Source organism: Haliotis cracherodii, unplaced genomic scaffold (assembly GCF_022045235.1).
Source record: "Haliotis cracherodii isolate W230 unplaced genomic scaffold, xgHalCrac1.p SCAF_6, whole genome shotgun sequence".
Taxonomy (NCBI): Eukaryota; Metazoa; Mollusca; class Gastropoda; order Lepetellida; family Haliotidae; genus Haliotis; species Haliotis cracherodii.
The window spans coordinates 36,875,536-36,903,085 of record NW_027266319.1 but is presented as its reverse complement, the minus strand read 5'-3'; the positions used below and the strand labels follow the sequence as shown (position 1 = coordinate 36,903,085).

The 27,550-nt window shown below is 40.5% G+C and overlaps 1 protein-coding gene across 3 annotated transcripts; it reads right to left on the bottom strand.

The window, feature by feature from the left end:
• On the bottom strand, positions 1 to 22,975 carry LOC139444712 (nuclear protein MDM1-like). 3 transcript variants are annotated; one of them, XM_071225645.1, is made up of 16 exons: positions 22,876 to 22,975; positions 20,791 to 20,905; positions 14,822 to 15,051; positions 12,727 to 13,107; positions 11,732 to 11,860; positions 10,863 to 11,018; positions 10,264 to 10,291; positions 9,113 to 9,239; positions 7,984 to 8,089; positions 7,374 to 7,606; positions 5,843 to 6,031; positions 4,426 to 4,634; positions 3,556 to 3,608; positions 2,874 to 3,039; positions 1,883 to 2,014; positions 1 to 782 (listed from the first exon to the last, which is right to left on the bottom strand). In XM_071225645.1, exons 1-16 carry the CDS (start codon positions 22,891 to 22,893, stop codon positions 628 to 630), a joined length of 2,427 nt encoding a protein of 808 aa, XP_071081746.1. In that variant the 5' UTR covers positions 22,894 to 22,975; the 3' UTR covers positions 1 to 627. The 3 variants fall into 3 exon arrangements, with proteins under 3 accessions (XP_071081746.1, XP_071081745.1, XP_071081744.1); XM_071225644.1 differs by lacking the exon at positions 20,791 to 20,905 and adding an exon at positions 18,802 to 18,916; XM_071225643.1 differs by lacking the exon at positions 22,876 to 22,975 and having other exon boundaries at positions 20,791 to 20,929.
• Between the last annotated feature and the right edge of the window lie 4,575 nt (positions 22,976 to 27,550).

Genomic DNA, 27,550 nt, shown 5'->3' with positions numbered 1-27,550 from the left:
TAATAATAATACTGGTCAGTACTAAACTCATACTGTAAAATGAGAAGTAAAATAACAGTCAAAGTTCTGCAACAACTTCAACAAATATTAAATGAATAATTTGATTTCAACAAACAAATTTAGATGATAGTACATCATTATAACAGGTAAAAGATTCTAAAAGAACAAACACGTAATTTCTCATCCTAAAATGAACGTGTATCACATTCTTGTAGAATAACTACCCACAGGACAGGTAATACCCTTCTCAGCTGTAACCTCATATCTATGATGAAGATGAAGGTTTGTAACAAATAATATCATGACAAAAAGACGGTGTCATTGTGGTTGGACACAGCAACAGCATGTGTGCTGTGTACTTTGAGGACAGATTCTTCATGACTTGAAGACTCGAAAACAAAACAACAAATCGCACGAGCATCTGCCTCATTGAAACACCATCTGGTTAAGAACGGCACAGTAATAGCAGTATTACAGCATTGTTCTGATTTCAAAGTGCTAGAATTGTCACGAATCGATATATCATGATCACAGCATATAAATCATCATGATCCAGATACAGTGGAGATGATGTTGGTAGTCAGTAGCACACCAAGCACAGCAGTCAGCAGACACCTATACATGTATTCATCTGGTAGCAATGTCTCCCTTTGTCCAGAAGTTGTCCCTCCGAATCTTGGATCGCTCATAGATATCCGACACCATTGAACAGCTGGATGCGATGGATCGGACAGACAGTGAGAGGGACACGTTGTCATCATTATCTTCAGCAGGTTCAGAGTCTGTCAAACAAACATCAAATATTAAAAGTAGTTAAGGACAAAGACAAGATATTCCGATAACTGAAATTGGAAAGAAAAGCAAAACACTTTGGTGCTAAAATAATTGGACTTCATTAATAACAATCTGATAAATGAACAAGTGAAAAAAATAATTCCAAAAAGGAATACAACTGTAGTGAGTGAGTGTAGTCTTAAACTGCTGCAGCAATACTGTAAATCTTGAAAATAACGCGAGCGTGAATTAAATGCGAAAAATGCGAGTGGTCATTGTTCGCATTAATTAACTTTGCATTGATGTCTCCAAAATGACAATCAACAATAAGACGGCCTCACTGCACACATTGGATAGCAGAAATACCAACTTGTATATAAACACAAACACGGTTTATAGAACAGCAGTTGTAACAAGTATATAACAATGTCATTCAAAGAATAGGAATTATACAATGGTCATCCGGTGAGTTATCACTGCTGGGGTCAAGAGTTCTACCCAAGCTTGTTGACACCTTCTCCGCATACCAATCAGTGAACTGTTGTTGGTTCAATTATTTTATTGCCTTTGAACTTCCTCAATACCAGTCAACAGATTAAACATATAAACTGTGTGTTGTATTTAGGAAAACACTGTTTATTGTTTTTACGGAAATGCTCTACCCAGCGCTAATAAGCGGTGCTATTTGCTGTTTGATTAGATTAAGGTAAGGTTGGATTAAGGTAAGGATTATGTATCATTCCACTGGGGATGGGGTGGGGGGAGTCGCATTGATATTGAGTCGTATTTCTAACTAGAGGTCATCAGTCGCATTAATTTTGAGACGCATGAATTTCCAGAATTACAGTATTCTATCTGAATGGCTTTTAAATAATCGAGTCTGGACAGGCAAACCAGTGTCTGACAGCTTCTATTTCAACAATTCCTGCCATCAGGCAGTGATGACATCAGTGACTCCTGTCACATAGCAACCACCGGATCCTAAACAGATGGATCATCCATGGTAATGGAGGCCTACTCTGACATGCAATCCAACAGACTACAACATTACAAGATATAGTTCAAACAGAATATTTTTTAACAAGACATATGACAGCTGGCTCCCTACCTGGAGGCAAGTTGAGGACTGGCTTGTTGTATGTCTGACCCATCTGCTCATGCAGGGTGGAGGGTACACCGGCTGGCCGCATCCTCTCCTTCCTACGAGACTGTCGACGAGCAGGGGCAGCAGCTAATGGCTCTGTGATGGGATTAATACAGTGTTAAAACAAGCAAAATATTTATTATCTGTGTCATTCTATTATTTTATAAACTGAACTCTTTGAAAAACACTGTACTAAGATGAGATGATCTATTATTACATCAGCAAAAAAAAGATCACAAAAACTCTACATTGATATCTTGACAGCTAGCTGTCTTCCCTTTGACATTGATCTGAACCATTTACTTCAGAAGGTATACAGATACTGTTTCTCAACAAGAATGCTGTTTATCCAGTTGCAGTAAAAAAATACAAAAACTTCTTTAGAAAACTTCTGAAACCATTTTCAGGAAAGCCCTTTTCTTGTGATAACAATCCTTTTACCACCAGCTATAGAAAGGACTTACATAATCTAAAATGGAAACTAGAAGGAGCTGCTACATGTTTACGTCCTTACACATGCAGAAGATCCCAGTACCAAGTTGCATGTACAGTCCCTTTCAAGCAACCAAATTGGTCAAGTTGCAAACAAAATGAGACCAAAACAAGTAGATAAGCAAAATATATTCAAAGAATTCATTTTCCCATGGTTTTCATTTTCTGTGATAACTTTCGGTCCATTAATTTCTATTAATTCGGACATCCATTAATTTCTATTAATTCAGCCTTGTCATCTGAAACATTTCTATGCAGTTGTTCCACCATCCTTGTATACATCCTTCACTACAAGCAAACCTTTACAAGGGTTTGTACTGTGATATTTTTCATGTCATTCAGCTTAACATCTAAATATTCAAAACAGCTCATGCAAATGTTCAATCGAGGTCAACCTTGCAAAAGCAGGTAACAGTAGTGCCTGAAGCTTCAGCTGAAGATATAATTTGAAACATCTTCCAACCTTCCACGACCTCCTGCTCCAGGTCGGCCAGATCCTCCGCGGGGGTGAACACATAGGTGGTTCTCAGAGGCTGGTCCACGGAGGCGGCATCGTCTCTCAAGGCATGTGTGTCGTGTGAGGGCTGTCCAAACGTGGGGGTTGTCAGCAGTCGGTTCAGGTTATAAGTCTGAAGGAAACATTGAGCTTAGTCCTCCACACACTACACTTTTGCTTCACGAGAACTATTATGAATTAATGGCATTATCAGGTACGAACTAATGTTTATCTATGAAGAACTCTGGGATATATACACTACATACGTTATCTTGTATACTTTATTCATGTTATTAGCCAAAGGAGGCAAAATCACTTTTCTTAGAGCAAAAGCTAAAATGAGAAACAAGACCAATGTTGCATAAAGAATGTTCAATGGTAGGCTCTTGAAACAGTTCTCTCAATGAAAATGACAAAGGACAAAATAACCATATGACAGAAAATACGCGTTCACTGACTTCGAGCATAAAGTTCATGAAATACTGAATATAGTTTATATATTCACAGTCAGGCTTGATCCAACAGAAATTGCTAAAATTTAAGATTATATGTTATATAAATATATGAAGGATACAAAATTAATTGTGTCTATTCCCTCAAATCAGAAATATGTATGCACACAAAATAAGCAACAGGACGTAAAGCTAACCTTTCCAAATTGTTTTCTCTCTGATTCTTCCTCCCAGGTCTCCTGACTGCTGACTGCTCAGATAAGGACACAGATACAGTTACTAGGTCAGTACCCTCAACACAAATCATACAGTAGTCAAAAACATTACATTCAGGGAGTCAACACAGTCAACAGTCACATAGTCAACACAGTCACATAATCAATTCAGTGATAACAATCAATACAATCAACAGTCTTTAAAGTCATCTTGTCAACTTTCTTGATTATCCAGTGTTTTCTAACTCCATTCTATCATGATAAGCACCCTGGACCCATTTGCAACCAAAGCTACGTTTTGAGCTTGATTCAAATGATGGGATGTTAAAAATATGCACTAAATTAGTCATGGTGAGATTTTGAGACTTTCTGAACAAGATGGTTGGTTGGTTTGTTGTTTAACGCCGCACTCAGCAACATTCCAGCTATATGACGGCGGTCTGTAAAATGATCGAGTCTGGACCAGACAATCCAGTGACTGACATCATGAGCATCGATCAACGCAATTGGGATCGATGACATGTATCAACCAAGTCAATGAGCCTGACCACCCGATCCCGTTAGTCGCCTTTTATGACAAGCATAGTCGCCTTTAACTTCAAGTATGGGTTGCTCAAGACCTATTCTATCCCGGAATCTTCATGGGTCGAACAAGACTGTGGAGGTGAATAGGTCCAGGGTAATTATTATAATAGAATGGAGATATAAACACAGCATAATAGAGGATGTTCAGTCTACTTAACATGATAAACTACTGTTTAGATTAATAGCCATATGTTATAACGTGATAAATGTTTACTTCAACAGTCCTTTATTTTAGTGTCTTTTGTGCATGTCTGCTACTGCAGCTACCTGATCTGGAGGACCTTGACCGGGTGACCGGATGAGGGGGAGAGGTGAGGATGGCACCCCCTACAGCTGGGGTAGTGCGGTCCAGATGGTGCCTGGTCTTCTTTGGTGCTTTACCAGCTTGCCTCCACTGTGGGGTGGGGATCCTGCCTTGGGCAGTCCCAGAAGATACTGATGGGGAGATGACACTCTCTACCGCATCTTCTTCCAGTCTGCAAAGTCATGCACATCATCAGGGATGACACAATCAACTAGTCCATCATTTATTTTAGACTAGTTGTTCATGCAACAATAAATAACATTACCTTGGGGAGGAAACAATGTGACTATAGTCCATACAATTCTTATAAGCTATTGTCTTCACAAGTGGACTAGTGTCTATTCAAATCTCGTGTGGGAAATGCAGCATAGAGATTGTAAAATCCCTAAACCATGTTAGAAACCTTACTATCCCAACCACAACAACAGGGTCGTGTCTCACATTGTTGATTTACAAGAGGCCAAAACAGCTATTTATGATCCCTAAATAATTTACAAAGAATACACAAATCAGCTCAAAATTATTCGGTACAAGCTTCCATCAATTTCTTTCACAAAAGCACAAAATTCTCATTAGTTTAGTTTCTACAAGGTCCCTGGTAACACTTGCAGGAACAGTAAACATATTTGTTTACAACTTTTCTGAACTGGTGTCAGGTTTGAAATATACGGTTAATCACTTAAGTTTTGCGCTATTATTGCGAGTGGGTAACTATAGCCTCAACTGCATCTTGAAAGTTTGGACACCATGTCGATGAGATTACCAAAAATGAAAGATGCTTTTCACATGTTTTTTTCGTGAGTAGGAAGCAGAGTAATGAAAAAGTAGCTCATTGTCAGTGAGTGTTTTTAAACTACAGATGAATGTGTTGTAGTTGAGAAGGTTGGAGTAGCATGTCTATATAACAGTAGTTTTATATTAAAGACTGGTGGTTGTCTGGACTACTCAGTGTTATGTAAAGGAATTGAAGAGGTGGGGCAAGTTAGTGAACTTTCCTGGTTAGATTTTCTGATTAGACTGTTGACACTGCATGACAATGGGTAATATGGAAACAGGATGTGAGGGATTATTTATTTATTCATGTTCTGGGTGGTTTGATAATCTGTTGAAGTGAATCAACGAAATATGCATCCTTACGTTTTTTGTTTGTTGTTGGTCTGGAAAAATAACTGTCGTGAAACTATTGCAGTTTTTGCAGTACTTTTTGGCTCACAAAACTTTCCAGATTTACAGGATAACTGACCTTGAAATTTCCAAGTTTGTCATCTGATCTATTCTAACATATTATTATGGATTAATTTTTATACATCTGACATAACTGGTTTGAAAGAGCATTTATTATCACAGGGCTAGGAATGGCTAGGGCTGCATGCAACTTACTGATCCTGCTCCATGTTCTCATCACTCCAAGCCATCTTCCGGCTCTTCTTCCCAGCTGCCGGCCGCTCCTCAAACAAACCATCATCCGGCTCTGATGGTGTCTCAGAGTCTGCAATGGTGGCCTTGCAGGACTCAAAGTCTACAAGATTCTTCTCGGACTCTTTCTTTGATCTTAATTGTTTCTTTGTTCTGTAAAAAAAATATGAATATTTTTCAAAATAGTTGTCAAGATGTCTGATCAGGAATAGGTTTTAAAAAAATGGTTCTGATATTATTTCATTATCAGAAATAGCTTTCTTTACCTGTTTACTCTCTGCAAACTTAAGGCTCAGCAGAAGGAAAACCATTAAACCATACTTGCCCTGAGTAGTACAAAGTAAGCTGGTTACTCATAGCATCATTCAGACTTGTTTCTCATGATCAACCTTTGATAAATAAGCATGGTGTAGGAAAGCCATCAACAATTTTTGGAGCTATTGACTGAAGTTTGTATAAAGAAATGGCTTGAAGTGAAAATCAGGTAAAAGGGTTTTGAAAGAAATTTAGGTGTCTTAAAGGTGGGGATAGCCATTGCAAGTTACAGTCTCACAAATCAGCAGCTTTCAAAGAAAAACAGTTCAGAGCATGATCAATAAGCTACAAAGGAATTACGGATAATCTGTTCTAAATGAAAAAAGGCCATTGGCCCAAAGGAACACGACTCATGTGTGTCTGGGGGTATACTTATGTACAAGGTTACCATGAGCCCAGTGTGTCTTGGGATGTACCTACTAAAGTACAAGGCTGCCGTGAGCCCAGTGTGGCTGGGGATGTACCTATTTAAGTACAAGGTTGTCGTGAGCCCAGTGTGTCTGGGGATGTACATATTTAAGTACAAGGTTGCCGTGAGCCCAGTGTGTCTGGGGATGTACCTACTTTAGTACAAGGTTGCCATGAGCCCAGTGTGTCTGGGGATGTACCTACTTAAGTACAAGGTTGCCGTGAGCCCTGTGTGTCTGGGGATGTACTTATGTACAAGGTTACCATGAGCCCAGTGTGTCTGGGGATGTACCTATTTAAGTACAAGGTTGCCGTGAGCCCTGTGTGTCTGGGGATGTACTTATGTACAAGGTTACCGTGAGCCCAGTGTGTCTGGGGATGTACCTACTTATGTACAAGGTTGCCTTGAGCCCAGTGTATCTGGGGATGTACCTACTTAAGTACAGGGTTGCCTTGAGCCCAGTGTGTCTGGGGATGTACCTACTTATGTACAAGGCTGCCATGAGCCCAGTGTGTCTGGGGATGTACCTACTTAAGTACAGGGTTGCCTTGAGCCCAGTGTGTCTGGGGATGTACCTACTTAAGTACAGGGTTGCCTTGAGCCCAGTGTGTCTGGGGATGTACCTACTTAAGTACAAGGTTGCCGTGAACCCTGTGTGTCTGTGGATGTACTTACTTATGTACAAGGTTGCCATGAACCCTGTGTGTCTGTGGATGTACTTACTTATGTACAAGGTTGCCGTGAACCCTGTGTGTCTGTGGATGTACTTACTTATGTACAAGGTTACCAGCCTCCAGTGACAGAGCTGACAGGGTGCTGCTGCTGCTGCTACGCGCCGTGGGAATGTCCCAGAAGCCAGCCTGTTTAGCCAGTAGCTGCACTAGGTGTTCCCGAGAGAAGTGAGTGCCCTGAGCTCTCTTCTTGTACTCATCGGCTTTACGTCGCAGCTCAAGAACCTCAGCAAACCAGCTCTTCAGTGGGGGCTCCTCACTGGCAACTTCAGGCTGGTGAGAAATACAGATGCTTGAATAAAAAAGGGTCAACCCCAAAGTGTGAGAGAGTGAGTATGGTTTTAGGCTACTTTTAGCAATATTCCAGCAATATCACGTCTGGGAACACCAGAAATGGGCTTCACACATTGTCCCCATGTCAGGATTCGAACCCAGGTTTAACCACACTTTAACCACTAGGCTAACCGACCGCCCCTCAACCCAAAAGAGGATAGTGAGCGAGTGAATGATAATTTTGCATCATGTTCCATCAGCATCATAGCGGCCTGTAAATAATAATGACCGACAAACCAGTAGTTGATAGTACGAGCAGCAATCATGACAAATACAGTACAGTACAAATTATCCATTAACAGATTCCAACAACCAACCTTCTGGGCATACATGTGAGGAGGATCGGCCCCCTTCCATGCTCCCTTGTCATAGCTGAACTTCTGTGGGTTCTTGAAGTTGGAAGCATACTCCGAGACCACTCTCCTAGAAATAGAGACAAAACATATATCTCAGATTCTGAACTAATTAGAAGATGTTGTTTTCATTTCTATATGGAATTTTAAAGGCTGTTTTATTGTCCTTGTGTTGCTAAGATCATACAACAGTTAGAATAGTTTGACTTAAAACAGAAAAACATTTCCCCCAAACGCAACCCTGCCTTGTGCAGGTGCACCAGAACCACGGGACCAAGCAGTGTTACTCATCTCTCTCTCTATTTTCCTATTCTTTACTAGTCTAAAAACACACCAGAGAGAACAGGGATAGCTGGGTGGGTGTTTCAGCGTAAGAGTTCTGAAAAGGGACAATTATTGTCAGCACTAGCAGGTCCTCAATGACCACAGAGTGATGATGTAGACAGTGCAGGTGATTAGGGCTGCAACGGTTCACCAATACTTCGATTCGGTTCGATGCTCGATTTTTTCCATTCGATTCGATTATTTTCGATTGTTCATTAGTCTAATAATATACAATAGTCTTCGCGTTGACATCAAGTCCATGCCTTCTTTTCAAATGGTTTGAAAGATTAGTCGTGTTTCCGGCCTTGTACGTAATGTCCATGTAACAAACATTACAAGTTGCAGCATCTTTTGACTGTTGCCAAAACCTGAAATGAGCCTAAACCTTAGATTTTAGATGACTTGGGGCTGGTGACAGCACATCGTCTGCCATGCTTTCAAAGAGAGGTCACTCTAATCTATTTTCGTTTTCAAGTGACAGTCGTCAAAAGTTTCAAACAAATGCATTTTTGGACATTTTCATTGATATGAACGCAAGTCTTTTAACTTTTTTCATCAACGAGGTAGGTTATTTTTCTTAATTTTAAATTTATTACAAAAATTGAAATGAACCAAATCAAAATCTAGACATTGTAGATCGAAGATCGAATCGAGACGACAAGTACCGGTTCTCGGTGCACCGAACCGAACCGTTGCAGCCCTACAGGTGATGTGACAGTTACAGCAGCATTACCAGCACAGGCTGGAGACCTACGTTCTAATGTCCCACCTGAGTTTTCCATGGTGAGGCTGTGCTTTAGGCACCTCTGCTTTAGCCTCCTCTTCCTCCTCCTGGCCATCCTGTCTGTCCCGTTCTACAGATGGACCACGTCTAGCAGCATTGCGGCCGTCCACAGCTGACACATACACAACTAGGCATTTACTTGGAACTTAGAGACAAGGGGAGTAACACATGGCACATACTCAGTGTATGTTTACTCAAACAGCTAGATAGATGAGGAGTGATTGAGTGAGTGAGTTGGGTTTAAAGCCGCTTTTAACAGTATTCCAGTTATATCAAGGCATTTCAGCTTAATGTGGGAGGAAAGCCCGAAGTGATGCAGGTCTCAGATGTTTACCACTTCGGTGAAACCCACAAGCATGGGTATGGTGCTGACAAACCTAGAAACATAATCAGGGCGAACCGGGTTTCGAACCCACAAACACACGTTTCTGGCGTGCCTAAGGGATGCAACTCTGCACAGCGAATCGCTGCGCCTTAGATGACTGGGCCACCCGTGCCCCCCAGATAGATGAGGATTAGCTATTTGTGATAATGCTAAGTGGCAATGGACCATGACATTCAAAATTACTTATTGATGACTGGCAGTGTTTAGTAGAACACGCTTTAAAAACACACAGAAGACATGACAGATGACTAGTCCACTGCCTTACAATAGGACGACAGATAGGCAGCAAATTCAAATGCTACAAATGACTTAATTTGAGAAATAAATATCTCAGTAACAAGCAAGTTCACCAAAATTGGTATATATATTAATTTGTACTCTGTGAATGAGGAGGTATATTGCAGCCTTGGACATTTTTCAGTCATGGAGCTGCAAGTAAATGAGATAGAAAGACAAAGTGATGCAACATTTACACGTTTACCACTTCAGTGAAACCCACAAGGAACTTAACTGTGAACCTCTGATTCTCTCTGATTTTATCTCATGAACCGTGGATCCTGTTAAGGGTATGGGATGCAACTCTGCACAGCAAATCTTCGACAACTGGGACATCCGTACCCTCTCCCTCATTGTTTTACAATTTATAAAACTCCTCCGTACATTCAGATGTCACCCTGGCAGTCTGATCACGCCTAGCCGCCTAGTATCAAGTGTTCATTATCATGTCATGTGTTAACAGATCATTACTCACCACCAGCACTCTTGCTTCTCTTCAGTGCCTGTTGATTGGAAAACTACATAAATTAGAATATGTAGTATATTAATATATTCTATTTTATTTATCCTGATGCAATATATAGAGAACTCCCTCACAGAAACCAAAACATACTTCACCGCAAAGGGGCGCTCTCCACCAAGTCACTGACCAGAGTTACCTCCCCTTGAACCCTTATTCACCTTTTCATCAAGCTTCAACGTACGTTTTTGAAGCCAAATTCATTATTCATTATTACATTGGACTTAAAATTTGTTGATAAGGTAATACAATGAAATAATTTGATATATCGTTTTATTTCTACTGCCCAAACATAAACCTGATAAATGAACACATACAAAGAAAACATTTCCAGTCTAAAGACTTTACATTTATACAAGCCACAGTAATAAAGAAAACAAAGTGAAAACATTTCTTGTTACATCCTCTTCTGTCTTGACAATTTTCAACATACATCCAAAGCTCACACAAAAAATGGCTGACTCACATTCACATGCGACCACACATACTGACAAAGAAGGGTACTCCTCTACAATCGCAAAACAACTGGAATCTTCAGGAATCACTGTCCCTACCTTTTGTTTAGTGGCAGCCATCTGCTGCACTGCTCGCTTCACTGCTGGGACCGGCTCGTTCTCCACTGCCTTCCACTTCTTGAACTGGGCCTTGTACTCGGAGGTCTTTGGGAAGCCTGATGTCTTCACCGGCCCCACCTTACTGTTGTACACCACCTAGAACAAAGATTATTTAACTCATACATCCAGCAATCACCGTAGCAGTCTGATCTCACATACTCCAAGCACCAACAATCATGTTGTGTGTGTATGAACAACAGTAACTCACCAACACTCTTGTTTCTAATGCACATATATACACAGACTATTTTGCTTTATCTTTTAAATCTTGCAAGAGTCAACGAAAAAGCAAATTTACCTGAGGCAAGGGAGTTAACTGACTGTAAAAGTCCAGTTTTCGGCCTTGCCAAACTAGGCTGGAATTTCTGGTCTCGATCGTAGTGCCACCAGTGGCTATTACGAGTTGTGTCTGAACTAGGCTGGTATTATGGAGGTAGATTATTGCATATAGCTCCATGGTAATGATGGCATATAGCTTTTTGCTTTCAGCTTCATACGCCAGTTTTAATAATTAAGGGGGTCCTGGTGATCTTGAGGTCTAAGAATCTAAGAATCTCCCAAATTCTTAATTCTTAGCATTAGAGGGGACAAAGACTGCCTACCCTTCTTGGCTAAATTCGAACACTGTACACCCATTGATATCAGGAGAACAGGGTAGACACCAGTGGACTAGAGATAACATGAAACCTAACCAGCCCTTCCTTCCAGATTATCACTACTCTTGGGACTTGTAGCGTTGCCTTATCCTCAAGTCCACTTGTGCACCAGTCACAAGTCGTGAATCATTAGATCAGATTAGTCTTCATTACCTGTTCTGCAGCTAACATGGGGGAAGAGCCTATTCTGTTCTTCCACTCAAACTCCCGCTGGTACTCCGACTGTTTGCGTGATGGCCGGGATGGGGCAACACCTGCCTTGTACTTAATGGCATAGTCAGCCTGCAAGAGAGATAAACATACATGAACAATGAAGGACACAAGACTGTCTAACTAAATGCAGTGACCTACAACAAAGACATACACCTTTCCAAAGTAAAATAAAAAGCATATTAAACACGCAGAGATTCTGCTGCAGACAGGTGTCATTAGGATAATTTCATGACATTAACAAAGTCTGATGGGAAATTCTTCTAAATATCATTACCAAAACTGAAAAATATCTTATCTTTACGACAGTGTGAACCAATCTGGGACCCTCAACATGTCAGACAATAAAAAACTATTGCTAATTATACACCTACCATGCCTACTGCTACCTTGTTAAGTGATGTGTGTAACATAATTGCGTTTACTGCTGCTTTGAACAATAGTTCAGTTATGTGTGACATGAAAGCCCAATTAACGCAGTTAGTAAAAGTGATAACAGTGAGCACGGGTATGGTGCTGACCAACACAGGGTCAAAATTTTGAGGAATCAGGGGTGGAAGCACAAAATGATCTACCTAATGGTAAAAGTGGTAGTTCACATGGGATTTTACTAATCTTGGCTTAAGTTAATTCAGACTCTCAGCCTTAAGTTAAGAAATTCATTTTTTAAGACTAGTCCAAAGGACTAGAGTAAACCTAGTAGCTAGTCCTGCTTGAATGAAACTGTTGTTTTGTTTTTTATACAGCAAAACTGAAGCATTGAGAACTGTTTCAGAAGATAACCCTCAAATGACACTAGTCAATGAGGACTATCATCACTGGATCTTAAATTGCCCTCTGCACAATATAGTAGTCTTAGGCTAGCAGACTAGCATGAATTTTAAAGACTGGACACTACCTAACCCCTTAAATCCACAACAATCAAAGTGGTGACTCACAGGAGCTTCAGGGGCAGAATCAACCACACCCTTCTCCATGTTGGCCTGAGTGAACTCGTTCATGCTGGGCTTCTTCTTCTTCAGTTCTCCCAGAACATCACTGAGATTCTTATCCTTCAAAGCCTGCTTCACCGGTGCTTCATTCTCCTTCGTCCTGCTCTTCCCTGCAGCTTGCTTCGGAGGCAGCTCACGGACAGCCTTGTCACTGGTCTTCTGAGGGCCAGACTTGCTCTTCTGGTGTGTCTGTACCATCTTGGTCTTTAAAGGTGCCTGGCCAGACTCCCTGCGTGGGGCGAGAGGGGTGGGAGGCATTGGGGGCTCCACAAACTTCTGTGTGTTAACTACTGGAGCAGGCTTTGCTTTGTCAATGATTTGATCATGCTGGTGTAAACAAAGGGGTTACATGTGTCACACAGGAAAACACTCAGTGTACAGTTAATTACAAACAGCTTACACACTGAACTTGCAGAAATTGGGTGAATTCTTAATGTGTTAGGCAAAAAATAAAAAAAATAATAGTCTTGATTCTCAGACACCGCCTGCATCATCATAAAGTTCACCGCACGTTTCATTTTTATTTCCATTTTGAAAAAATAAATAAAAAAATCCTTTAATATTCCAAGTCAAACAGTAGTCAAATACCGCATTCCAGTATTTTACTCAAGGAATACATTTATGTAGGGAGGCCCTTTCCCAGGTTGATTGTACACATTGTTTATTTGGTTACACAGCTGAGTATTTGGCATGTTTGGTTACATATTAGCATGCACAACCTATAAAAAAAAATAAAAATACTCCGCCCACCCGCACTATATTTTCAAAAAACATTGCCTGAGAATCAATTCTTTTATTTTAAAAAGCCTTAGCTTCAGATTTATTACTTGTAACAATTGCAATTAAATACTTGTTTTACAGAATGTGAATGAGCTGAGTGAATGTTGTTTATAGCTAGTCAACAATGTTCGAGCTGTATCACAGCAGCATGTAAATAATGAAGTCTGATCTACAGGCCCTTGTGTCGTTGCTTAAATATTTCTAGATGAATTAACATCACGAGTGTCAGAAATGCACTATCCTATTATACTTTTACACAAGGCCAGACACTCTGTACAGTACCACTCACCTTGTATCGCTGTTTCTAAGAGAAATCACAAATCAGGCACAAAAACTTATCTATCTTGTCTAGGGTGATTATTCTATCAACTCCCATACATGACACATCCCAATTCTTTATTGCTTTGAAATAATATCGACCAAAAGAAGTCAACTCGCTACTTTGAAACCAACTGGGCACAAATGGCCGACATGAGACTCGCACAGAATTGGGGTGTGTCAGAAAGCAGCCCTCTGATTGGTTTATAGTTTTAGTTACCATCATTAGTCGCAGGTAGCTCTTGCAGTTTCTGAAAATTTGCCTGCAAAGCTGCTTCCGACACTCACCTATTATCAATAATGCTCAATTTTTGCACATTTTTCTCCCAATTTGACCTTTTATTTTTTTGCTTATGACATTTTTTTCATGTCATACGATAACGAGTATGATGATCAATGACTACGTAATTTTGTTTTATTATTTTCACAAATAACACTTGTAGAGACATTTTTGTGCAACATGCAGATATCCATGGTCCACTGACAGACCGTCACGCCTACAAGTGACCCTTCTCTGGTCAGGTCACGGATCTCCCGTCTCATGTACACGTTGCGTCCTCTACTGATTATGTGCAGGTCTGTCTGACACTTGTGATATTAATTGATCTAGAAATATTTAAGCAACGACACAAGGGCCTGTGGTCTGATACAGGCAAACCAGTGACTGACAGAAAGAGTAACAATCGATGTCATCAGGGAAATACGACATGCAATCAGAAAAGTGAGCACACAGTGCATCTCTGTTGACTCCTACCACAAGGTCATTGGGACCAATTCGACCATGGAATGCCCTGTGGGAGTTTCCAGCATGAAATAACCTCATAAGTTATATGGACATGACGTATATTCATAGACAAGGGCCAGTCTACCACAGGCAGTATCAGTGTGCGACAAGGTTACTCCACATCACAGTTCTATCACAAATAATGTCACAGTATCTTACCTGCTTCTCCATGCGAAGTTGTTTTGGTGGTGACAAAGTTCGATTGTTGGTGTTAAAGCTGCCAGACTTAGGTCGGTACTGTACATTGCTGGCAAACTTCTCATTTTGACCAAGCAGAGCAAAATCCCCAGCAGGCTGAGCCAAACGCTGGTCATAAAATTCAGTAGACAAAGACACTGGCGGGCCTGTGACTTTTCTCCTCCTCTGTAGGGGCGGCTCAGTAACCAGTGCTAGAAAACATCAGTGGGTGAGTACATGGAGTACACTATGCAGTTACATCCCAGAATGTCCAATCATGTGAGTGAGTGAGTGAGTTGAGTTTAACGCCGCTTTCAACAGTTTTCCAGTTATATCACTGCGTGTCAGCTTAATGTGGGAGGAAAGACCGAACTGATGCAGGTCTCAGATGTTTACCACTTCGGTCAAACCCACAAGCACGGGTATGGTGCTGACAAACCTAGATACATAATCAGGGGAACTGGGATTCGAACCCACAATCATGGGTTTCTGGCGTGCCCAAGGAATGCAACTCTGCACAGAGAATCGAGGTGCCTTAGACGACTGGGTCACCTGTGCCCCCTCCAATCATGTTTTGATATGGGTGGGAAGCCAAAAGAAATTCACTTTTACCAATCTGGTCAAACCAACAAGCAAGGAAAGGATGATTGGATCATTACTGGAGCAAACATGGATTCAAACCCACAACGACTCCCCAACATCTAATACTAATAGTAATAGATTCAATTCTTTGATCATATCTGTACTGATCATAATAATCAATAAATATTACTTCTGAAATTGAATTATTAATATCTTAAGAGATAAATAAAGTCATAGAATATAAAAGACGCATGATTAAAGCATGTTAATTATTATACTAAATATGTTCGAAATACACTGTAGTAGATGCATCTGCATCTTTATGAAACATTATATACTACTCAAAATTTGATAAGGATCGTAGATATTTTTCTTAATAAAAAAACAAAATAACTGCATAACTGGCAATATTGTGTTCAAGTGAAATCAAAAACGTCTCCAACACACGTGCACGTGCATTTCATGCCATGGGAAATGCGTTTCACATCACAGTTCATGCTTTTGCTGCCGCTGCACGATTTCCAATCAGGCAACGGTGTCTGATTCATTCTGAAACTGTAAACTCCATTGAGTGTTTACACTACGTTTATCTACGCAATGCCCCCTCAACGTGTAAGGCGTCGCCTGACGACAGAACAACTGGGCAGATGTATTGGAATGCTTGATGCTGGCTATTCACAACGTGACGTTGCCAATGCACTAAACGTCAGCCAGAGCGTTGTAAGCAGGGCCTGGTCCCGACAGCAAAATGTTGGTACAGCAGCACACCGACATGGGGGTGGTCGTCAGAGGTCGACAACCCAACGCCAAGATCATTTTGTGGCTCTTCAGGCACGACATCATCCCTTCTGGACAGCAACCAGCCTACGTAACGACCTCCTGAACGCCTTGGGGGTGAATGTGTCCACTCAGACGATACGGAATCGTCTTCACAATGCAGGTCTCTACTCGAGAAGGGCATCTGTCCGAATCCCCCTGACTGTTCGACACCGGCGGGAGCGATTGGAATGGGCTGAAGATCATGTCACTTGGACACGGAACGATTGGGTTCCAGTTCTGTTCACCAATGAGTCCAGGTATTGTTTGGACTTTACAGACAGGAGGCGGCGGGTGTGGCGACGACAACGTGAACGTTTCCATGATGCCAACATCAGTGAACATGACCGTTATGGTGGTGGTTCCATCATGGTCTGGGGTGGAATCAACAGAGATGGAAGGACAGATCTTCATGTCCTGGAGAGAGGAACAATGACGGGGGTGAGGTACCGGGATGAGATCCTCGATGTGTACGTCAGACCCTACGCTGGTGCTGTTGGCCCTGAGTTCATCCTGATGGATGATAACGCCCGTCCTCATCGCGCCAGGGTGGTTGAGCAGTACCTTGAGCAGGAGACAATTGTCCGCATGTATTGGCCAGCGCGCTCGCCGGACTTGAACCCGATTGAGCATGTCTGGAACATGCTGCAGGTTGCCCTTTCACGCCGTAGAGCACAACCCACGACTTTGGCAGAGCTTGGACATGCCCTCGTGGAAGAGTGGAACAACTTTCCCATTGGGAACATCCGGGTGCTTATTGACAGCATATCTCGACGTTGTCAGGCTGTCATTGATGCAAGGGGAGGTCATACTCGATATTGACACTTCATCGACAAAGTGTAATGATGGACTATCCCTCATAACTGTATAATTCTTTCTCTTGTTTGCTGTTAACATTTTTAAATGAAATGCCTTTTGGTGTTTGCAGATTTCAAACATTCCATATTGATACAAGTTCATGCCGTTCATGAATTTTCATTCATAACATGATTAAACACGTTTCTGAGTCAGAGTCATGTCTTTTGTTATGTTTGTGGTAACTTACACACATATCACCTAGTGATCCTTATCAAATTGTGAGTAGTATATATTAAGCACTCTTACAAAAATATCAATTATCATTGTTTCCTTTACATGATGAATTTTTTAGGGTGAAAATATCATTTATACTTGTCCTGACTCATGCTAATTGCTCATCTCTTCTCATTTCCAAAAGGTAGTGGAAACTTCCTGTGCTGTGTTCCCAGAGAACAGAAAACATCTCACCCAAATGCATCCCTCTTACAGAACCATGTCATCATAAGGACTAGTGGGCTAAAACTGTAAGTTTCTATAGCTGTTGGGTGAGGATCACGGTCTAAAAATTATGATGGCAACATTTAACACACATTTCTTCATGAAAATCCGGGGATATTTAAAGAGCCAACATGGTGAGAAATTACAGCCAAATAAAAAAAATAAACGATAGAGATGATGAAGGGATGTTAGAAAAAGTAATCCGAACAAATCATTTTAAATGAAAATGGGTAATTTTGATAGGATGGTTCAGATTACATGCACAGAAAAAAAAGAATCAGAGAGTGATGAGTCAGAGGGGTTGATCACATGGTTTGGGTGTCCCTGCGCTGTGAGGGGTGCATTTGGGAGAGATGTCATTCTGTTCTCTGGGAACACAGCACAGGAAGTTTCCACTACCATTCGGGAATGAGAAGAGACAAGCCATTCGTATAAGTCAAGATAAGTATAAAATGATATTTATACCCTAAGAAGTTAATTATGTAAACATGGTAAAGGAAACAATCATAATAACCATGATAACATATATTGATAAAACACATCAGTTAACAAAGATACTTGTAAACAAATTGCCAAGTTGATGACAGTAGATAACAGACAACTACAAACTAACCATAAACAGTGGAGAAGAAAAAACATGCAAGAATCAAGCGAAAACATGCAAGGTCCGAAAAATCCGAAGATAAGAATTTAGTGTCTACTTTCACTTTTGAGTTTGATTTGCAAAAAAAGAGAAATGATCATGAGGGTAAGTATTGAAGATAAAGAATAAAAAGGATAAAACACTAAGCATAAGAAAAAATTTTTCATCATTTGTAGCAATGTTTTTTTTGCTTTACAAGTTACAGAGTGTATTACAATATACCAAGACACATAGACTAGGTGGTGCAAGAAGATACATAAATATAATGTTAGTTGTGATTGTTCTTGGTTAACAAGCATCAACAAAAAGCAAGCCTGGTTACTAAACGATAAGCATAAAGCAAATCACACAAGGCGACAGTCATAAACTACACATACAACATGTCCTTAATAAGATGCGATGGTAAGTCCATTTCATGGCACAGTCACCAGTAAAATGCCAAAATAAACAAAAAGAACACTTAAATCCCGTCCCAAGGTTTAAAATAAAAACATAATTGAATATAAAAAAAAAAAAACACAAAATAACTGACAAACGTTAATAATACGATTGTGAATTAAATGTCTCGTAACTGAAAGTGTGCAGAGATGCTAGAATGAGCTGCAAGGGCTGCTGTGACCGGTACCTTTCTTCATAGTGTTCAGCCCGGCTGATGATGCTGCCTGTTCTGGGCTGGGTTCGAAGGAGGCACTCTTGTATGATTGAAACTCAGGATAGTTATCCTTGTATTCTGACTCACCCTGAAAGTTACCAACTCCTGACTTTACCATGCACACACACATATATATATACAACACTCCAAAATCTACACAGCAAGCAGGATCATTCAGCTGTGTTGATGGCAATTAACCCACAAACAGCATCAAAACATCTGTCTTTCCCCTTACCTGATACCATGCTAATATAACCAATACTATTTTCACCAATACCATGTCTATTTTTTAAAAAAAACATTACACATCTCTTTTATTTGGTTTACTTTAGTATGTTAAGCTATGTTGACATGTATGACAATCTGCCACTGGTCTGAAGCACATGCCAGGTAGAATGTATTTTAGTCCAGTGTTTGTGAACTTACCACAGTGTTCCTGTTTACCGGTAATTACCAGTTTTTTTACCAGTAAATTAGGCTTGGACTGGTAACTCATGTGACTGCCAGTCCCTGTGGACTGGCAAATAAAGTACCTTATAAATCTTTGTTGTTGAACAAAAGGTTGGTGATATTCAGATAAGTATATTTTTCGAACAAAGTCAGCTTGTCTGTTACCATCAGTTTCCCCTTGTCTATTTTTTTAAGCACGGAAATAACATTTCGCTTTGCTTTAAGGTTGAATATATATTTGTAGTGACCTGGTCTCAAAATACTAAAAAAACCGAGAAACTTTTGACTGAACTTTGTGTGAATGACGTATAGATCTAACTAAGGTACTTCAGGGATGATGACATTGCATTTATTTGTTGAAAGTTGGGATTTACAAAAATTAGAGGGGACTGGTAATTTTTAGTGTTGCCAGTCCACCAGGACCGGCAGTTTCACAACCCAAAGGGAATACTGCTTACCGTCTTATAATGTATAATAGACAAGTTAGCAAAATATTACTACACAGACAGCAATGTATAAATTCACTCTTTTAAGTTCAGTGGAACAAAATAAAAAAATTTGTGATAGCAGTTCAAAACAATAAACAACAGACCTAGTCATATTTTTTACTTTGATAAGGAATAACATCTTCATCCAAGGGATAAAAATCAGTCAAGGAAAAAGGCATTCATCTGGACAGAGTTGAATCTGTTCAAAACCAGACTTTGACTAATCCAGGCTTCTGTCAATACCGGAACCAATCGATTGTCCAAATACACTTTATTAATCATGTTAATTTATCACAGACTGTGTCAAATATGTAGGTTTCGTGAGTCAATGAAAACCCTTATATGACTTACGGTAAGTTAAATGTCATTCAACACTAAATGCACCTAACTGCTCAGCAACACATCCTAGCTTCCATCAGTACATGTACTTAGATCAAGTCAACCAAACTTGAAACCAGAATCTACATAAATAATGGATGCAATTTGATGATATTATTATTAGTTGTAAACATAGAACACTTCCTGGTAAATAACATAAGTTATTATTAAATGATAACACAAGAAACATCAAAGTGCCTCCGTTGACCAGATTGTCCCCTGGATTCGAAAAATACACCAACTGCTGACTTGTTATTGTATTTGTGAATTAATATTCGTATTCGTTACCCTATATGATATATTCGTGATACGAATCGTATTCGCCTCATAGTGTATTCGTTGTAGCCCTAGTAATAAGGTATAGTTTTGCCCTGAATTATTATAGTTACACCAAAGTGAATATTGCTGATTCCGGTCTCAAACAACAAACAAAATTTACTACATTGTATCATGAAATCTATGTTGGTTATAGTTAGTCAGCACTAAACATGCTAAAGTAAAATGTATCGGTAGTGATGGTAGTATGCACATGAAACAGACAACCACAACCAGCATCTGCAACGTAGCAAAAGGTTAGCATGGTGTCTACGCAGGATATGCAGCATGCAACACGCCATCACAAGTCCGAGAGTGTATCACAACATACAAGCCTTTGTTGTCTCCATCCCAGCTGATGGAACTGCCTGTTCACATGTTGGTACAAAACCCTTGCTACGATATGAATCAAACCATTTGAAATTTTGTTTGTAGTCTGATTTTCCCTGTAAATAAACGGGTATTTCCATTTTACATAATTAATTACACATACAATATGCCATGAAAATGATTCTTAACATGAATTCTACAGCTATTACCATTTTACATGCCTAATGATATGTTTGCTTAACTTAAGCAATTGACAATAAACCCTTTACAATCTGTCTTTTTAGACATTTTAGTCTATTAGCACAAACTAGGTTCTTAACATCATTTTCAGTAGATTTTAGTGTTATTTTATGAACTCCTATTAGCTGGGCTTACTAGACTGAACAGAATTTTTACTACACTGTCTTTGAACTACTGGCTAAATCTGCAGACACACATTATCAGACAATCTACCTGAAGCTGTTAAGAGTTGTCACTGCATCACTTTTGTGATACACATGATCCTGTCCTTACGTTCACGTAGTTATCAGATCCGGACTCAACACCAGATGTCAAGGCTTACGCAAATTCCAAAGCTGCACTCAAATAACTGGATGTTTTGAGGTTTATTTGATGTGCGCGAAAAGAACGGTAACGCATTTTTTTATTGGCACCTTTGCCTTGGGATTTCATGATGCCTTCATATTACAAGGTACACTCAAAATCACTGTACGCCTTGTAATCACAAGGCAAGGGAGGTAATCCAGGGTTGTCCGCGCCACATAAATGTCTGCCAGTATGCACAAATGTATAGAATGACTAATGTATACACATGGTATAGACACAGACAGAAAAATATATTGCGTCCCTCGGGACGCAGTAATAATCATTGTACCAAATTCTTGAAAGAAATATAAAGTTCCTGTCATTAAAGTACTTATCAAATCTTAAAGGACACTACACCACATCCTTTCATTAATTTACAAAACCCTAATATTTCCTGTATAAGGGTCCTCTAGATCATTAGTTTTTTAGGTCATAGTGTATTTTCAAAATGGCAGCAGTATTACGAGCGCTAGAAAACTTTTAGTAACATTTCTCCGATAAATGAAATAAACTTTAAAAGTGCAAAAATGGAAAGTGCTCCCATTCATCTCTAATGTTGTCTCTTGCGATAAAATTTCTCCAATTTCAAAAATGGATCATACATTGGATCGAAGTTTGCACATGGCAGCCAGTTACCTGATTCCCAGCGAGGTAATGATTGATATGATTGGATTGGTTTATCTGGATCCTCTTTGTGATATCGCAATGAATTGTAAAGTAAATGTGCTAAAAACAAAACTTTGCGGTAAACATACAAGATGTTACACGAGGATTTTGTTCCAAGCCTGTGGCAAATTTTAATGATACAAGAGAGTAGTGGTCGATATGACAAATGCCCAATAATTTGAGTGCAGCACTGAAATTTACGTACACCTTGAAATCTGGTGTTGCATCCAGACCTGGTAAAATATAAAAAAGAAAGGGAGGAGTTTCCTTGATAATGCATCAATACTAACTTAGTTTACAACCATTACATCCGTCTACATGCAATCAAAATAAATACATTTATTTGATAAGCAAGAACATTCTCATTGCAAAATTCTGTATCTAAGCATTCTGCACGTAATCCACTTCTGGTTTTTGAGCATAGACATTTACACATGCAATTGATATAAAACTGTCAAAACCCAAGGAACGTTCTCTTCATGTGTATTGCCTAACCTATGTTATCAGGAAAATGACGAATGTGCTACACGAAAATACATGACATGACCCAGGTCTAGCCTGATACAGGTTATTTCAAGGTGATTCTTGAAGAAATGTAAGCCAACAACTCTTTTATTTAGTCAGATACCCGCATTACTATGAAAAACTATCCCTGCAAATACATTACATGTAAATAACCTCTGCATACAATGTAAACACCTTCCTTGGAAACAAGTGACGACTTGCCCTGTTGACAAGATTTGAAATGGACAGCATCGCACATTTCTTTTCTGATGTTTTCTTAAATATTGAGGTCTACATATTAGTAAAAGCTAAGTGAATTTAACAAATGTACCTCGAATTTTACCGGCATGGTTGATTTTGCGGTAAATTAGGAGCAGATCAACTGATTCAAAACAAACTGTTTTCAATCTTTGAATTCGTAACTCCCACCGGATGCCACCAAAACCGCGTCGTCCGCAACACGCATGCGCATTTGAAAGAGGGGACGCTACCAATACCTGACTTTGTGAGTTTTCGTCAGATTCTGAGCTGTGAGCCATTCGAGTTCGCAGCCCAATTTCAAATGGATATTTTACCAGTCATTAAATGGCAATCGATTCTTGCAAGCGGTATGTTTTTATTTCCACTTTTGCGAGCACAATGAAAGAAGAAACACTACATACTCCAAACTTACACAATGAAATTCACCGAGATATATCCAAGCGAGATAAGATCTATTTTGTTATTACATGATCTCCAAACTTACTGGATTTCTATTTCGTTATTTTCGAAGTTCAGAATTTATGAACAAAGGTTTCACAAAAGTGAAGAAATAACCACCAGTAAGTAAATATGTCAACGGCCGAAACCGTTCAAAAGATATTCTGGATTTCATAACACAATTTCTAAATGATGCACATTCTATAGTGAAGGTGGTACACGATTGCTTATGAATGTGGTATGTGATTGTGTGTGAAGGTGGTGTGTGATAGTGTGTGAAGGTGGTGTGTAATTGTGTGTGAAGGTGGTATGTGATTGTGTGTGAAGGTGGTGTGTAATTGTGTGTGAAGGTGGTATGTGATTGTGTGTGAAGGTGGTATGTGATTGTGTGTGAAGGTGGTGTGTAATTGTGTGTGAAGGTGGTATGTGACTGTGTGTGAAGGTGGTATGTGACTGTGTGTGAAGGTGGTGCATGATTGTGTGTGAAGGTGGTATGTGATTGTGTGTGAAGGTGGTGTGTAATTGTGTGTGAAGGTGGTGTGTAATTGTGTGTGAAGGTGGTATGTGATTGTGTGTGAAGGTGGTATGTGATTGTGTGTGAAGGTGGTGTGTAATTGTGTGTGAAGGTGGTGTGTAATTGTGTGTGAAGGTGGTATGTGATTGTGTGTGAAGGTGGTGCATGATTGTGTGTGAAGGTGGTATGTGATTGTGTGTGAAGGTGGTATGTGATTGTGTGTGAAGGTGGTGTGTGATTGTGTGTGAAGGTGGTATGTGATTGTGTGTGAAGGTGGTGTGTAATTGTGTGTGAAGGTGGTATGTGATTGTGTGTGAAGGTGGTATGTGATTGTGTGTGAAGGTGGTATGTGATTGTGTGTGAAGGTGGTGTGTGATTGTGTGTGAAGATGGTGTGTGATTGTGTGTGAAGGTGGTGTGTGATTGTGTGTGAAGGTGGTGTGTAATTGTGTGTGAAGGTGGTATGTGATTGTGTGTGAAGGTGGTATGTGATTGTGTGTGAAGGTGGTATGTGATTGTGTGTGAAGGTGGTGTGTAATTGTGTGTGAAGGTGGTATGTGACTGTGTGTGAAGGTGGTATGTGACTGTGTGTGAAGGTGGTGCATGATTGTGTGTGAAGGTGGTATGTGATTGTGTGTGAAGGTGGTGTGTAATTGTGTGTGAAGGTGGTGTGTAATTGTGTGTGAAGGTGGTATGTGATTGTGTGTGAAGGTGGTATGTGATTGTGTGTGAAGGTGGTGTGTAATTGTGTGTGAAGGTGGTGTGTAATTGTGTGTGAAGGTGGTATGTGATTGTGTGTGAAGGTGGTGCATGATTGTGTGTGAAGGTGGTATGTGATTGTGTGTGAAGGTGGTATGTGATTGTGTGTGAAGATGGTGTGTGATTGTGTGTGAAGGTGGTATGTGATTGTGTGTGAAGGTGGTGTGTAATTGTGTGTGAAGGTGGTATGTGATTGTGTGTGAAGGTGGTATGTGATTGTGTGTGAAGGTGGTATGTGATTGTGTGTGAAGGTGGTGTGTGATTGTGTGTGAAGATGGTGTGTGATTGTGTGTGAAGGTGGTGTGTGATTGTGTGTGAAGGTGGTGTGTAATTGTGTGTGAAGGTGGTATGTGATTGTGTGTGAAGGTGGTATGTGATTGTGTGTGAAGGTGGTATGTGATTGTGTGTGAAGGTGGTGTGTGATTGTGTGTGAAGATGGTATGTGATAGTGTGTGAAGGTGGTGTGTGATTGTGTGTGAAGGTGGTGTGTGATTGTGTGTGAAGATGGTATGTGATTGTGAGTGAAGGATCGCGAACGAAGTGTGTGAAGGTTGTGAATGATCGTGTGTGAAGGTGGTGTGTGATTGTGTGTGAAGGAGGTGCGTGATTGTGTGTGAGGGATCGCGAATGTGGTGTCTGAGGGAGGTGCGTGACTGTGTGTGAAAGAGGTGCGTGACTGTGTGTGAAGGTGGTCTGTGAGTGTGCGTGAGGGATCGCGAATGTGGTGTCTGAAGGAGGTGCGTAATTAACAGTGTGTGAAAGAGGTGCGTGACTGTGTGTGAAGGTGGTCTGTGATTGTGTGTGAAGGATCGCGAATGGGGTGTCTGAAGGAGGTGCGTGACTGTGTGTGAAGTTTGTCTGTGATTGTGTGTGAAGGATCGCGAATGTGTCGTGTGAAGGTGGCGCGTCAGTGTGAAGCTACATGATGATGACAAGGTGAGTGACTGCGTGCGACTTCAAAGATCGCCACGGTGTGAATGATGACAAGGTGCGTGAATACGTGCGACTTCAAGGATAGCAACGATGTGAATGATGACAAGGGGTGTTAATTACTCTGTGCCACTTCAAGGATAGCAACGGTGTGAATGATGACAAGGGGTGTTAATTACCGGGTGCGACTTCAAGGATCGCCACGGTGTAAATGATGACAAGGTGCGTGAATACGTGCGACTTCAAGGATAGCAACGGTGTGAATGATGACAAGGTGTGTTAATTACTGTGTGCGACTTCAAGGATAGCAACGGTGTGAATGATGAAAGGTGTTAATTACTCTGTGCGACTTCAAGGATAGCAACGGTGTGAATGATGACAAGGTGTTAATAACTGGGTGCGACTTCAAGGATAGCAACGGTGTAAATGATGACAATGTGTTAATTACTGGGTGCGACTTCAAGGATAGCAACGGTGTGAATGATGAAAGGTGTTAATTACTCTGTGCGACTTCAAGGATAGCAACGGTGTGAATGATGACAAGGTGTGTTAATCACTGTGTGCGACTTCAAGGATCGCCACGGTGTAAATGATGACAAGGTGTGTTAATTACCGGGTGCGACTTCAAGGATCGCCACGGTGTGAATGATGACAAGGTGTGTTAATTACTGGGTGCGACTTCAAGGATCGCCACGGTGTAAATGATGACAAAGTGTGGCATCACAGAACACATCTTCGTCTTTTGAGGGCTTATCGAAGTCTGTAATTCCAAATGCATCATATTCTAGACTGGTTCATTATGCCATGACCGTCAACTCGCAGACAGATGCGTAACAAAGTGGACAGCTATGATCACTGTCTTGACCCCTCTTCCGCCAACGGAAACATCTGTGTATCCTCAAGCCCATCACTCCAAGCAAGGCCGTACATTATTGGCACACGCCTGTACCGAATTGTTAAATCGCAGCATACCAACGCATGCTTTCACTTTATGTACATTATGATGAAACTCGACATTTTCTGCACAGTTTCGTAATACAATGGGGATGTTGATAAAGAGTCAATCAGTGTTAATACGTGAGTTTAATATAACGCATCTTTGAACAGTATTTCAGTTATATCACGGCGCATCAGCTTAATGTAGAGAAAAGCCCGAATGTATTCTTGGACATTTTCCACTTTGAAACCCACGAGCATGGGCATCGTTCTGACAAACCTAGAAACATAACCACAGTGAACCTGGATTCAAACCCACGATACTGGCAAGTCCAAGGGAGGCAACTTTACACAGCGAATTTCTGTGGTTGGTTGGTTGGTTGGTTTGTTGTTTAACGCCGCACTCAGCAATATTCCAGCTATATGACGGCGGTCTGTAAATAATCGAGTCTGGACCAGACAATCCAGTGATTGATATCATGGGCATCTGTCCACGCAATTTGGATCGATGACATGCATCAAACCAAGTCAGTTAGCCTGACCACCCGATCCCGTTAATCGCCTTTTACGACAAGCATAGTCGCCTTTTACGGCAAACACGGGTTGCTGAAGACCTATTCTATCCCGGATCTTCACGGTTAGAATTTCTGTGCCTCAGACGACTGGGCCACAAGCGCTCCACCAGTGTTGAGTAATATCACACAACGTTATCCCAACTTTACAATAAGTTTACGCCACATGTGTGAGTACTTATAAGACATTAAATCAATGGATGGTTTTTCGCATCTATATATTATAAGCTTGGGCATCACACAATGTACCATGAGGGGAATAAAACCTGGGCCCTCGTCAATTAGACACACCGGACACTTGACCATCTGGCTACCCCACCGCCCCAGACATTAAATCAATAATGCCATTCACTGACGTATATATAATACACGAAACACTGTATATGTGTCTGACGAGCATTTTATATGTTATTAAAACCTCAGCTCAGCTGTATTGGTCAGCATATTTTAACAATATAATGCATGTTTACATCGCCTTACTTCTATCCCCGATTACAATAATGAGATGAGTATACTGAAGCATGATAATGACAACGTCTATGCTTGTAGCATTTTATGGAAAGACATGTCACAATAATTGATAAATGTGACGCAAAG